Below are 16071 nucleotides of genomic sequence, written 5' to 3'. Positions count from 1 at the left end.
ATTATATTCAATAGTACAACAAGCGCTCCAAATATGTGAGTTGGATACTGATTAATTGCAGTTCTACAATTAAAAAAAAACCTTTAGGCCTGAATTTAAAATGATGCATTTGAGTTTCATGTAAAATCCCATTTAGTTTGACTTAATTTCACTGTTTTACTGATATTCACAAAGTAATGAGCTTTAAGCATTTTTTTTTTCATGGCAAAAACAATACTGTTTACTCACAATAAGATCAAGATGTAGGTGATTTTCTTCCTTCAGTAGAACATTAAAGAAGATTTTTTAGCTCAAACTGCTTCTAGGCCAACCAAAAATGAACACCCGTGGCTTGTGATGACTCAGTAGTCTTGATAAAAGTGAAGTAATCAGTCTGTGCGTGAAGCTGAATATTATTAATAACACTACTGCCTTTAAAGGTGCACTAAGCGATATGTAAAAAAACTCTCTTGACCACAGTGACGGACTCCCAATACACACTTGCAGCCGTTCAGCAGTAAGGGGCGTGTTTTATAACTTGTCTTGAGATCTTGGGATTTTTAAAAGGGGGTGAGGCCTTGTTGAGTTGTGCGTTTTTAAATATTTGGCAAAAATCATTTGGTGCACCTTTAATCTGCAGCTTCTGCAAACAGCCTATTCGCACCATGATTCATACTAATTATCTTTAAAGGGACAGTTCATCCAAAAATGACACAGTGTACATTTTCTCACCCCCAGGGGAGCCACTAGCTGGACGAAAGTGAAGAGGGTGGAGGGACAGGATCGTGGTATTATGGATGAAGTAAAGACTGGGGGATGGGGGTGGGGCTAGACAGGATCGTAGTGTTACGTATGAAGTAAAGACTGGGGGATGGGGGTGGGGCTAGTGGGTGGCGGGGGTTGATGTTGTCGCGAACGAAAGTGAAGATCGGGGGAGGGGGGCTAGTGGGTGGCGGGAGTTGATGTTGTTGTGGATGAAAGTGAAGACCGGGAGGGTCTGTTGTCGCATTTTCGTTTGGGCCCCTGAAAGATATCTCTAGGGGCCTAAAACTGTGTGGGTCCTAAGAATCTTCCTAACTTTTACCCCCAGAGTGGCGCCCCTGCTTACCTCTTTAACTTTTTACCCCTTTTTGGAATGTTGTCACCTTGGGTTCGAATTCAGGATGAATCAATCATAGTCCTATAATAAACATTTAACGTTTGTGTTTTTATTGCTCTGTTCTTATTGTGTGTTTTAACATTGGTCTGACATCGGAATAAACATAAAAATGATCATGAATATAAAACATAAAGCATGTGATTGATTAGGAAGAGGTTGAAAATCTGTACTGTTGTTGTGCCTTCAGGAACAGGGTTGGGAAACTTTAGCCTATGTCTGATTGTACAGGTTGCTCTTGATCCCAAATGCAGACATGTGAAATGCCAAATACCAAATTTCTAAATGCTTGAGAAACACCCCAATGCTTTGAATGGACTGAGTCACACAGTGTTTTAAAACATCTGCACTTTGTGATCTTCATACTGTCTCATAACATCAGTTTAGCATCAGCCACCCCTAAGGATAAGTAAATGATTGCATGCTTTTCCTTTTTGGGGTGAACTATCCCTTTAATGTTCTACTGATGGATCGGTGCCTTGTGGTTCCTTCACAGACAGGCACAAAATCACTTTCCAGAACCTTCTCATTTATTGTTCCTCACTGGTGGAGTAATCTTCCCAGTCAGATACGGGTAATTTTAGAGCTTAGTAACAGGGGCTCTTGGTGAGAGAGGCCCAAATATGTTCATGTTAATATCTTGCAATGTCAATAATTTATCTTTGCCCATTTGCAAATCCATAAAATATATAATGGTGAAAATAAACGAGTCGGTTGTTTGATGCATAGTGAGGGGGCCGACATTCAGTGTTCCCGACCACATCCATAATACAGAATCCCTGACAGAAATCTTTAATTTAGGCCTAATTTCTTATTTTTTTGTTGTTGTTCAGTGTAGACTTCATGAAGACTACGTCTACAAGCCTATTCAATAAATTACATGATATACGCAGAATGAAAATGCTCAAGTAACAATCAGAAAGGACCAGCGTTCAGACAAAAGCAAATGTTGCGCTTTCAACTTCTCCCCTTCTCCTTTTTAAGTTATTGTGCAACACAAGGCTTATGATATCACGAGCTTTAAAGCACAGTACCAGGATCTTGATTTATATCTACATTATAGCACATTTGCACCAAAAAGTCCTTTTCCAGAGTCTGTAGACATTCCCCATTCCCCATGTCCGACTGACTCCTCGTTGGATGTCCTTGCCTCATTAAAAATGGATAACATCTACAGTACATCAAGTCTCTATGTACTGCTTTTATTTATTTATTTATTTTTTGAGAGTGCATGCAGAATGTTGCACTACTTTCCATACAAACTACTGCTTGGAAAGCCCTGCTACTCAGACTTCAGTGGATATACAGATGCAGAGCCACAGCACAGCTGCGGACGAGCTTGCATGTCATACTTCACGTGGCCTGGAGTGCCATAAAAAAGGACCTGTTCCTTGGAAAACAAATGTTGTGTGGGGTGAAAATCATCAGATGGAGACCGGACAGGTGATGATCTTGTCCTCCAGCATGACACTGACCACCAGGAACACAAAGTACAGCAGGAACATGAGGAAGCCCAGCATCTTGCTCATCTTCCACTTGCAGACAGCGATGGAGATGATGACGAAGAGGAGCATGAGGAAGAGCAGGACGATGGCGCAGAACAGGCCGTTGCTGCTCACGGCCACGGAAGAAAAGTCGTTCAGCATGGAGAAGAGCAGCCAGGGGAAGGGCAGGCTGGAGACGGGGAACAAGCACACATTTAGTTGAATGAGGATTACTGTGTTGATGATTAAAGATGCCACACTTATGAAATTTGGCTGACAATTAATTATCTAAGAAATAATTGCGGTTATGGTGATTAATTGGCTGTTTTTACAGCTTTAACGATTTATTGACTACGTTCACATGGACATCAGTCATCTAATTATTTGCCTTAATCTGAATAAGACAATAATATGATCAAGGTGTTTACATGAGTTGATCTTTCATGACCCTGATTGACATGTTATAGCACATAATTCGATTAACGTCATTGTGTCACCATGCTGTCCACGTTTCCTTCGGAGTTTCGTGTAATTTTGGGTATAATTTGACGAGTTTAACTGCAGTTTGGCACTTTTGTTTTTATTGAGGAACATTTCATGCATGCCCCATTAACAAACGAGATACTGGATGCGAGGAACTGCAGAAAGAGTGTTGTTTTAATGGAATTTATTACTGCACTTACTTTATTTTTTACTTTATTACTAATGTCTGTGGTCTTTTACTGACTCGGTACGTGCAGAGAACAGTGTAAAACGTCATCCTACATGACAGGCCCGGATTGGCTAATCGGGAGGACCGGGAGAATTCCTGGTGGGCCGGTCCGTTTTTTGGCCGCGAGGGCCGGTTTCCCTAGCTTCAGAATCTGTTGCTCTCAGCAGTCACACTTTTTAAATTAATTTATTTATTTACTTGACCACAGTCTTCTTATTCAATATTTTACCGCATTATTTTACCTTATTTTAATATAGTCAGTCGTGAACTGAGGTGGGCCGGTCTGAGGCTTGAAACTCCAGGGCTGAAAAGGAGTCCCACTCCGGCCCTGCTACATGAGGTAATAGTTTGATTTTGGTGTTTACATGTCTGTACTACACTTCAATAATGCTACTAAAATTGACATACTCCACATGTCTTAATTCAGATTTTATTTAGTTCGATTATGATTTTAGTCAGATTAAGGTCATCAGAAATCGCTGTTTACATGGTAGACTCTTAAACAGAGTATTGTCTTAATCATCTTAAAATTGCATTATTGGTGTCCATGTAAACCTGCTCATTGTCTGGGTTGCTGGTTTGCATAATTGTCTGTTTTGCAGTTTTGCCGATTAATTGCCTGTTTTGGAGCCCATCTAATCTAATATCATCTAATATTTGGAGCCCATCAAAATCTATTATGGTCACGTAAAGTATTAACATACAGTTGAAGTCAGAATTATAAGCCCCCCTGTTTTTTTGTTTGCCCAATTTCTGTTTAAAGGAGAGAAGATTTTTTTCAGCACATTTCTAATCATAATATTTTTAATAACTCATTTATTTCTAATAACTGATTTTTTTTTCTCTTTGCCATGAGGACAGTAAATAATATTTGACTAGATATTTTTCAAGACACTCTATACAGCTTAAAGTGACATTTAAAGGCTTAACTAAGTCAATTAGGTTAATTAGGCAGGTTAGGGTATTTATAATTAGGCAAGTCATTGTATAATGATGGTTTGTTCTGTAGACTATTGGGAAAAAATTTTTGCCTAAAGGGGCTAATCATTTTGTCCTTAAAATGGTGTTTAAAAAATTAAAAACTGCTTTTATTGTAGCACAAATAAAACAAATAAGACTTTCTCCATAAGAAGAAATAAACTGTGAAAATTTCCTTGCTCTGTTAAACATAATTTGGAAAATATTTAAAAAAAGAAAAAAAATATTCAAAGAAGGGCTAATAATTGTGACTTTAACTATACAAACATAGTTATTATATTTTAACACATATGTACATGTCTGTAATTGGTTGACTATTAATATGTAAACTGCTATTTTTGCAATATTTTTAAATATATGTTGCATATATGTACATTTATACAATCTTGTGCTGGTTCTTGAATCTGATTGGCTGATAGCCTTCAGCTATTCTGCAAATAACAGCCTCTTCACCCTTCACCTGTGTGTATTACTCCCCCACATGCAGCAAAAAGCTGAGGACACTACAGTTTGACAAATATTGCAGCTGTTGGACAACGTAATGTACTTATGAGCCTTTTTCTATCGAGAATGTCGTTGTTTAGATTGCAACTATGCAGTTTTTTTAATAATGATGGAGCCTATTTTAAATATTCTTAATTTCGGAGATACATCGCTTCGGCGGCCATTGGCCTGTCTTTGGGCAGAGCAAAGAAAGTGATGGATGATTATACCATCACAAGATGGCGACTGTATAATTTGTCCTTAGAGGGATTCAGCATTTTTTCAATGTATGTTTCAAACTACAGCTTGACTAATCATTATAAGTCAGGTACGTAACTTTCTAAGTCGATCGCTCTCTTTTGTATGTTGTAGTGCTGTATTTATACCACAGAAACTGCTAGTGTTTACTTTGCTTTGGCTTTTTCAGGATTAATTATGGTGAAATCCTCTGCAACAGAGAAATACTGGGAAATCTCTGTAGATGATGGCATTTCATGCTGTTCAGCCTTATAATCTTAAAATGTGAGTTTCTGCTGTTCTGACTTCAGCTGCAGATGTGAATGAATGGTGGAAGAAAGTAGTTCCTCATATAAAAATTGATTTTCTTTTTTATACACAGAATTATGCTGTCAAACTGTTGTATAAATGTAATATCACACTCGTAGCAGTGTGATATGGCTGTATATTGACACTGGCTAGACTCTAAGCACTCGGCCTGTAGCCTCATGCCAAAGCACGCCTCCAACCAGTGTCAATATACAGCCATATCTCACTGCTTCAGTTGTGATATTGCACATGCATGACTTTTTTTATCTGCGAATACCAAACATCACCTTGTATGTTAAATATGTAATTTGCACATTTAGCCATATAGCACATTTATATATTGCGCGTTTATTATAATATATTTATGTTACTTATTAAGTTATATAATGCATTCTTTAAATGTAACGTAACGTGCAAATTGGCATACATGCAAAACAAACATATATAAATAATGTACACTCTCAGAAATAAAGGTATGCAAGCCGTCACTGGGGTGGCACCTTTTCAAAAGGTACACATTAGCACTTAAATGATCCATACTGGTAACTCAAGGATACATATTAGTACCTAAAAAATTTAAGAGGAACACTTTTGAACTTTTTATGTACTAATATGTACCCTTGAGGTATTGATATAGACCTTTTAAGTACAAATTTGTACCGCAATTAGACATTTTTACAATGTCGATCGTGGGAGGCCTGTTGATCATGATGGTTTCTTACCCCACAGTGATGTCAAATATGTTGGAGCCGACTGAGCTGGAGACGGCCATGTCTCCCAGACCCTTCCGTGCCACGATGACACTGGTGATGAGGTCAGGAATAGAGGTACCAGCTGCTAGAATAGTCAAACCCATGATCTCCTCCGTGATTCCAATAGTCTCACCAACCTGCGGCAAGACATTTGCATTGGATTTGCACATTAGATGCCAAAAGAAAATCTCAGAGGATGAAAATGATTAGCTGCAGTTTTTGAGCAGCCCTAGTGACCCCCTAGTAAAGGAGCACAGTTATAGTTGGTTTTGAGTCTCTGTAAATCCTGAAAGCATTAAACCGCAGTGAGTTTAGAGCAGTTTGCACTGAGTATGCACTAGAGAACAGTCACCTCTGAGGGAAATGACAAGAATAGCTAATTGGCTTTGGGATTTGGCTGGTTTTATTGTGCTGCTGTGAGTTACAGGTTTACAGCAGTGTTATAAGCAGAGATCAACCTTCACCTATGACTACCTCACATTCAGAGTGCTAATTACAGATTGAATTACATAATTGATCTGTATCTTAAATAATAATGTTAATAATTAAAATATAAGTAATATAATTGTATAATTGACCATCCCTATAATGGTTCAAACCAATGTGAATGCATAATAGCGCCAATCAGTTAATGTGGGGAAAATATTATTTAAACAATCTGAAAGTGGCAGATATAGAGCAGTGTTTCTCAACCACGTTCCTGGAGGACCACCAGCACTGCATGTTTTGGATGTCTCCTTTATCTGTGACACCCATTACAGGTCTTTCAGTCTCTGCTAATGAGCTGATGATCTAATTCAGGTGTGTTCAGTTAAGCAGACATGGAAAATGTGCAGAGCTGGTGGTCCTCCAGGAATGTGGTTGAGATACACTGATCTAGACCACTGATAGATAACAAAAGTCTTCACAAGACACTTTTCTCGTAAAATGGAGGTTTGTCTCTATATCGCCTAAAAGTAAAGTAAAATTAGACTCATAGTTTGACCTACAGAAACCTCTAAAATAGTAGTTACTGTAGGTCAGAATACACTAAATATCCCGCAAATCACTGAACACTTAAATGCGTCTTATTAATAAAAAGTTGTAATTTAAATAGATAAATTTGATTCGTTGAAGCATGTATTACACAAAGTAAAGTTACAAAAAAAAAGTTGAACGCATCTCAGATTTTCAATATAAATATCATAGTATAATTCACACTTTGTTAACATTGAAGATTACGCTGCACTTTCACTCACTTCTCTATTTTGAAAAAGTGTCGTTTTGCTTCAGTTTTGCTTCAGTATGCTTAATGACAGAGCACAACCACGAGTTATTGGGTTGGTGGTAAAGAAGGTGCAAGACAAAAGCTGAGTTGTACCTGATGAGCCCACCACACCATCAGGTAGGAGAAAAACGCAATCCAAGAGATCGACCCCAAAAAAGTGACTGGGAAGAATTTCCTTGAACTCTGTGAAAGGACAAGGGAGATTATTGGAATTGGAATTTCTTTATGGTCCCCACACACAACACACACTTAAACATAAAAGTTGCCACAAAATAAAATAAAAAAATAAAGAAATAAATAAAAATAAATAAAAATAAATAAATAAATAAATAAATAAATAAATAAATAAATAAATAAATAAATAAAATAAAATAAAGTTTCTCAATGATGGGTTGTGGCTGGAAGGGCATCCGCTGCGTAAAAACATGTGCTGGATAAGTTGGCGGTTCATTCTGCTGTTGCGATCCAGAATTAATAAAGGGACTAAGCCGAAAAAAAAAAGAATGAATGAAAATAAAATAAATAAAATAAAATAATTATTCCCTTAAATTAAGAAAAAATTAAGCAGGTACACAAAAGGAGTTCCCAACCAAAACACATTTAAACAGCAGGAATATACAATGTTAATAAAGGAAATACAGACTTTTAAGAGGGACCATTCACCCAAAAATTTTATTCCTGACAACAGTTTCTTTCTTCTGTTAAACACAAATATGGATACTCAAGAAAATCATGGTATTCATTGTATTGTTTTGTTCCTACCAGAGGTGGGACCAAGTCATTGTTTGGCAAGTCACAAGTAAGTCTCAATTCATTGCCCTCAAGTCCCGAGTCAAGTCCCGAGTCAAGACAGGCAAGTCCCGAGTCAAGTCCCGAGTCAAAGGCAACAAGTCTCAAGTCAAGTCCAAAGTCCTGCAGTTTGATTTTCAAGTCTTTTCGAGTCTTTTTAACAGAAAAATAAAATATATACAGATTAGGTATGGTTGTAAGATCTGTATTAATTAAACAAACCTTTTTTTATTAAAGAACATTGCTTAGATATATAAAAATACAAATGCAATTTTCTGAAAAAGTACTGAACAGTGCTGCGTCTCGTCTCCACAGCATAATGCACAAGAACGAGTTCCACCAAAAAAAGACTCCATTTTGCCTCACATCACACAGAAATTGCAGGTCTACTGCTGTCTAATTCATTAAGTTTAGTTGTGCCCGTATGTTATGTCTTCGGTGATCAACTTGTGATTAACCAAAATTACATAACCTCAATGTGGTAGCAGTAGACCAACTCCTGTATATGCTGCAAAGTTAAATTGAGTGAAATTGGAATTTTGTCAATTGAATCTCGTGTGTGCTAAAGAGATTGAGTTGCAAATCTGTCTATCAGCAATGTAAAATGGTACTGTAGCACATATTGTTAATGAAGTAGGCTACTTCATACAAACAATAAAGTTGTTTTCTTCACATGACGTTGAAGAGCTTTGCTCTCTACCTTGTGTGATGCTCGTGCACGGATTTCCTGTTTGTGGACAAAACTGATTGCGACTTCTCAAATTTTCTCTCGCTCTCAAATATGCACTGCTCACACACACATTTTCTTGAGCGCTCTCAGAGATTATATGCAAACTCACAATTTGTGTCGTGTTCCCTCTTCCTTTCATGCTTTTTGATATGATTCATATTGCTGCACTGTTCAATAACAATAACCAAAATACTAAAATAGACTTATATATTAAATGTTTAATCTAATAAACCATAACATTTTTGGTTGTTTTATATGATGAGATATTTTCAGTTTCAAACACTTAAAGACAGAGAATAGACCAGTGGTGCCCCCCTGAAAATTTGCTTAAGGGGGGCCAGAAGAGGCCAGCTACGTCAGTGGCACCAATCAATCCACAATAATTTAGTGGCTGCTATTTATTTATTGAAATATTGCATTGTATTGCATTTATGTAAGTAGATTTAAATAAATAATGTCAACAGCAAAATCATATCGGGTTGGCCACAGGGGTGGCTAGAGTTTACACAGGGGTAACACCCCTTGTAAAGGGGTTTACACCACTATAAGGCACCCCTGGAATAGATGTTGGATGTAAAGAATACATTTTATTTTAAAAGCATTTAAACAAAAACTAATGCAAGCAGAAATGTAACTGTGATAAAAATAAGGAAACACTTGATAAGGTATTATAGCCTACTGTACTATTCACTCTTCAAATAAATTTCACTATCAATCTCATTTTATCATGGCAGCTAAAATAAAGTAAACTAGTGTCTGCTGGCTTCCACTTTACTGATGAGATTGTGGAGGACATTTTCCATGTCATCCTCTTCATTTTGAGGAAAGCTGTGCCACAGGGCCCCTGAACACGTATATTGGCATGTACTGTGTTTTGAACAGTAGCCTACTACAGTAAAGAACTTCAATTGATCAGTTGTGGTAATACTATAGTTGCTATGGTAACACAAGTGTAATTTAAACAAATTACCCAGTGCTGTATTATTTTACAATATAGGGTATTTTATACTACAAATCACTACACTTTACTGTAGTAAAACTACACTTTGTATTATTTTATCTGTTCACTATTGGTAATACTACTGTATTATGAAGCATTAATTAACAAGTCGTAAATAATACTAGCCTAAAACATAAGTATAATACAAGTATACAACAAGTATAATACTCAAAAACACTAGAATTTATTAAAGAATTTACCTTAACCTTTTAGTTTTTTGTGTATTGTTAATAAATAGTAAAGCAAGAAAGAAACCATATCAACATTCTTGGAATAACCCTTCGCTAAGCCTCGCCCTCCTTAGTTACTGTTGCTACGCCTGTCAAGCTTTCATGCCTGGCACATCTATTACAGTGTGTATGCGCTGGTGTCAGACATTCCCAAGGATTTAATTAGTCATTTTTGGCAAACAGGTGAGATATCTGAGAAAGCCAGACAAAAGAGGACTGCAGTATACATTACAGGGGTATATTCACAACATAATAGCAACTGATTAGAAAATAATTTTATCAAAATTGAAGCAAGGTTAGCCTAGCCACCTCATACGCTGAACATTCAACAGCATAGTTCATGCACAGCAGGAGAGGTGAAATTATAAAATAATCTAATAACCTAAGAAACTGATGGATTTGTGCCGAATATTAGCATCATTGACCCATAACAGTGTACAGTACCTATTACTGTCAGCATGTTTGTGTGCTCTTTATCCAGTTTTTATTCAAATTTGCAGTTAAGTGGAAGAAAAAAAAAGTATAAATAACAGAAGTGAACAAATAGATTTTTCCTACCAGCAAATATTAGTGTATGTATTTATATGCGTTACAATAGCGAGGGTTTAAACTAAGCAGTGCTCACAGGGTTCAACGCTAAGGATTTTTTCTACTGGCCCGATCGGGCCAGTGGTTCTGATTTTTACTTGCCCAGACCAAATTTTCACTGGCCCCACCAAAAAAAAAAAAGAAGTTAATCGCTATTTGAATGTGCGTGTGTGTGTGTATATACACACACACACACACACACACACACACACACACAGTTGATTTCAGAATTATTAGTCCCCCTAAATTATTAGCACCCCTGTTTATTTTTTTCCCCAATTTCTATTTAACAGAGAACAGATTTTCTCAGCACATTTCTAAACATAATAGTTTTAATAACTCATCTCTAATAACTGATTTATTTTATCTTTGTCATGATGACTGTAAATAATATTTTACTAGATATTCTTCAAGACACTTCTATACAGCTTAAAGTGACATTTAAAGGCTTAACTAGGGTAACTAGGTTAACTAGGCAGGTTAGGGTAATTAGGCTAGTTATTGTATAATGATGGTTCTGTAGACAGTCTGAAAAACAATTAGCTTAAGAGGCTAATAAATTTTACCTTAAAATGGTTAAAAAATGTTTTTATTCTAGCCAAAATAAAACAAATAAGATTTTGTTCAGAGGAAAAAATATTATCAGACAAAATATCAACATTTCTTTGCTTTGTTAAACATCATTTAGGAAATATTTTAAAAAGAAAAAACAAAAAACAAAAGGGGGCTAATAAATCTGTATATATATTTACGGTAATTTTTAAAATGTTTAAGGAAAACTATTCAGTTCATCAAGGCTATATTTATAAATGTAAAAAAGGTGTAATTGTTAAATATTTATTAAAATTTTAAATAACTGCTTTGTTATTGTATTTAGTTTCAAATAAAATAATTACTCCAGACATTATTGATTTTATAACTATTACCATTAATAAATATAATAATAATTAATATTAGTGATTTCTGAAGGATCATGTGACTGGAGTAATGAAGCTGAAATCTCATCTTTAAAATCACTGGAATAAATGAATAAATTAAATGATAAACTACTTTTGAACAGTTATTTTATAGTGCAACATTTCACAATTTGTATTTATGATGAAATAATTGCAGCCCTGGTGAGCAGAAGAAGCTTGTTTTAACATATTTAATCATACTGACCCCAAACTTTTGTGCATTGTGTATAGAATATTTTATAAGTGAAAATGTGCACTTTAATTTTAACAACCCACAGACATCGTCACCAAATACAAATCGAGGTCAGACTTTCTCATATATACAGAGCCTCATTTCAATTGTCAGGTTTTGTAGAAATCGGTCAATTGAATTAATCAATCTATTAAAGAAACGTTGACTATAATTCTGTATTTTAGGCTTAAATTATAGAGAGACATAGCATACACAGCCTAATACACAGCCTAATACAACATAGGCCTATTATACGATTAAAATATGGAAAAATTAACAGATAGTAATTTCGGTCAATTTTCCTGACGGATAAACCGAGATCAGGCTGGACAAACAGCTCTCGGTAATATTTCAGCATGCTTTCACTTTCGCATTTACCGGTAAGAATGACATCTCGCCCTGCTCATCATTCCCTCTTCATATAGCCGTATATATGGCTATTACACGATCATGATACACTGTGATATAGCCTGGGTCGTTAGTTCGTTGCATTGTTTTGTTTTCTCGCTACAATCGATACGCTCAATAGGACAGAGACCGCGTCTCATTCAGGCGATCTTGGACTGATTGATTTGGCGCGGAAGCGAGCGCAACTGCTGGATATATGCTAAAAAAACGCGCTAACGGGTGAAACGAGACAGATTCCGAAACAAACGTCTATGTGTGAAAGCACCGTAAGATTGTATTTGCACACAATTGACAGACAGTCGCAGCACGCAGCTCTGGCTCGATCTGGCAGGCAAAAAGGCAGCAGCTGGCCCGATCGAGCCAGTAACATTTTGTACACTGGCCCGAGTGTCTCGCACGCTGGCCCCGGGCCATCGGGCAGTCCTTATTGTCGAGCCCTGGCTCATAATATCGAGTGGAAAAAAAGAAAAAGACCGCTGGGAAGCATAACCTGCTTTGTTTTTTTTGTTTGTTTTTTTAAAGAAACACAGTTTAGATCTGTTTAGGATAAGAGGAGTGTGAGTTATTGCCACCTATCATTGAATGTGAATATCGAAAACAAAACCAACTTAGCTTAACTCCTTTACTGCCCCTCACACAGCTTGATCCACGCTGGCATTTCTCCTCTTGGGCTTTGGTTTTGAAAAGGGAAAAAAATCCCACCACCCAGTCCAAACTTTTAGGATAGCGGGTGTCAGATTTTCATAATCCAATTGCGCAACGATTTGGCTTGTTTCCCTCGCTCTAAAGCTTGACAGAGCCTCTGCCCGTAGCTACGATTGGTAAGCCGCGATTGGTGGGTGGCGGTTTTTGGGCGTGGCTTAGCGAAGCGTCAGTTTAACAGGAGGATCCCGTGAGAGCAAAAGCACTAAAGGTATGAGACGCCATCGTAAACAAAAGTCAAGCGAACGCAAAGAGACTGAATGCACGAGAGAGAGAGAGGTGTATGTTGTATGTGAGAGAGAGAGAGAGAGAGAGAGAGAGAGAGAGAGCGAGTATTGGCACGCGAGTATTGGCTCGATCTCAAGTTCAAATTCAAATTCTCTCTGCGTTCGCTTGACTTTTGTCCACTCCGGCGCCTCATAGTAGTCACGTTGGATACTGTCGAATCAAAACAATCTACCGTGCTTCGATTGGACGTCATGCCGAAAGCGCGCATGCTCACACACACACACGCGCGCGCATGCTGTCACACACGCACACATAAACGGGGAGAGAGAGAGCGGTCCATGTCAACATACTTTTTTATCGTTGGGCTTTTCATAGGAAGCAGCAAGTCTTTACAAGTCAATAGGGGCAAGTCCTAGTCAAAGTCCAAGTCATTTATGTTCAAGTCCAAGTCGAGTTGCAAGTCTTTTTATATTTTGTCAAGTCGAGTCTAAAGTCATCAAATTCATGACTGGAGTCTGACTCGAGTCCAAGTCACATGACTCGAGTCCACACCTCTGGTTCCTACTATGATTGTGAATGGCTTTTTCCCAACATTCTTCATAATATCTTCTTTTCTGTTCAACAGGAGAAAGAAACTCATAATTATGTATTAGGTAATGGGTGTAATAGGCGAGGATAAGTAAATTTATTGGTGAACTATGCCTTTAAATGCTTATTTTGCAGAGTGTGTTTGTTGTTGCTGGTAAATTCGATGGTTTAGACCTGCCATGCGTAATAGATATAACACTAGCAAGACCTTAAGAGTGATTTATTGAATCAATCATTAAAACAATAACTCATTTAGACTTGAACAAATGGGTCACCAAATCACAGAAATTTGTTCAAAAAGAGATTCAATGTTGCGCAAATGTCCTGCTCCGACATTTTTTTTGGTTCCTAATTAAAAGAAACAGACAATGTTAAATCTAAAATGTTTCTCACTCAATATGAAATTCTTGCAAGACATGAGAAATAGCTGTTTTATGTTTATCAGAGTACATTTTCTACTCAATACAAACCATTCATACTCAAATTTTGTTTTACCATCATGTATTGTGTATCAAAGTATTCAGGTTTTTGCTTTCAGAAGGCGACATCCTTACCTCTGTTGTGTAAATATGCAAATCTACTGAATTTTTTTTCTTTAAAGGAATACTCCACGTTCTTACAAAATAGGCTCATTTTACATCTCCCCTCGAGTTAAGCAGTCGAGTTTTACCATTTTTGAATCCATTCAGATGATATCTGGTTCTTGCAGGAGCACTTTTAGCTTAGCTTAGCATAGACAATTGAATCGGATTAGACCATTAGCAACTCACTCAAAAATAAACAAAGAATTTCAAGAATTCCCTATTTAAAGTTTGACTCTTCTGTAGCTACATCAAGCACTAAGACAGATGTTCATGCACTGAAACTTAATATGTGGAATACTCCACGTTTTTACAAAATAGGCTCATTTTACAACTCCTCTAGAGATAAACAGTCGAGTTTTACCAGTTTTGAATCCATTCAGATGATTTCTGGGTCTGACGGGAGTATATTTAGCTTAGCTTAGATTAGCATAGGCAATTGAATCGTATTAGAACAATAGCATCTCACTCAAAAATTAACAAAAGGTTTTGTTAATTTCCTATTTAAAGTTTTCACAAAATAGGCCTTTTTACAACTTCCCTCAAGTTAAACAGTCAAGTTTTGCTGTTTTTGAATCCATTCAGATGATTTACAGATTTGGCAGGAGCACTATTAGCTTAGCTTAGCATATACAATTGAATCAGATTAGACCATTAGGATCCCTAGTAGCAAAGAATTCTGGCCCAGATTTGGCAAAAAGCTGGCACAGCAGGCATTCATCCGGCACTGGCATACAGCATGTGGGCCAAACATGGCCCGGGTTTGGCAGAGGTGGCACCGTTTTTAAGGCGGCACACGAGATTTGGGCCAGATGAAAAACGTAGTATTTGGCCCAGACTTAAAAATTTGATAAGTGGGCCATGTGAGTTTGGCCAGTTCAGGCCCAGTTATGAGTTATTAACTTGGCTGAGACTTGGCCCAGATATGGTCTGTGTTTGGCCCTTGTCTGGAAGCCAGATTTGGTCCAGTCATGTACCGTAATTCACTGCGGCATGTGGGCCAAGCAAAACCTGATTGTGTGGGCCAGAGCTGGGCCAGAGAAATTTTGCTATGTGGGATATCGCTCAAAAATAATCAAAGAGTTTTGTTAATTTCTTATTTACTGTTTGAATCTTCTGTAGCAACATCGTGTACTAAGACAAATTCAAGCACTAAAACTCAACACGTGGAATACTCTACGTTTTTACAAAATAGGCTAATTTTACAACTCCCCTTGAGGTTAATAGTGGAGTTTTACTGTTTTCTAATCCATTCAGATGATTTCCGGGTCTAGCGGGAGCACTTTTAGCTTAGCTTAGCACAGACAATTGAATCAGATTACACCATAAGCATTTCCCTCAAAAATGAACAGAGTTTTGTTATTACCCTATTTAAAGCTTTAATCTCAAATATGTGGAATACTCAAAGTTTCTACAAAAAGCCTCATTTTACAACTCCTCTAGAGTTAAACGGTCAAGATTTGCTATTTCTGAATCCATTCAGATGATTTACAGATCTGGTTGGAGCACTTTTAGATTGGCTTAGCATAGACAATTGAATCGGATTAGACCATTAGCATCTCACTCAAGCATCTCACTCAAAAATAATCAGAGGTTTGATAATCTCCTATTTAACGATTGAATTTTCTGCAGGTACATCGTGTACTAAGACAGATGTTTGTACACTAAAACAAGCAAGTGGA

The 16071-nt window shown here is 37.1% G+C and overlaps 1 protein-coding gene across 4 annotated transcripts in view; it reads right to left on the bottom strand.

Annotated features, from left to right (window-relative positions):
• Positions 1–1759: 1759 nt before the first annotated feature.
• Positions 1760–16071, bottom strand: part of slc24a2b (solute carrier family 24 member 2b) — a 38633-nt gene continuing 24321 nt past the window's right edge. For 3 of the 4 annotated variants that reach the window (XM_087236338.1, XM_087236339.1, XM_087236340.1), the window contains 3 exons: positions 7451–7540; positions 6061–6227; positions 1760–2809 (listed from right to left, as the gene is read on the bottom strand). In XM_087236338.1, coding sequence (XP_087092464.1) covers positions 2560–2809; positions 6061–6227; positions 7451–7540 — 507 coding nt within the window. In that variant the 3' untranslated portion in view covers positions 1760–2559. 4 annotated transcript variants of the gene reach the window in all.

This window comes from Danio rerio, chromosome 1, assembly GCF_052040795.2.
Source record: "Danio rerio strain M-AB ecotype USA chromosome 1, GRCz13ab, whole genome shotgun sequence".
NCBI classification, from domain to species: Eukaryota; Metazoa; Chordata; class Actinopteri; order Cypriniformes; family Danionidae; genus Danio; species Danio rerio.
The sequence above is the reverse complement of the archived record's forward strand: the minus strand, read 5'-3'. Positions and strand labels throughout refer to the sequence as shown.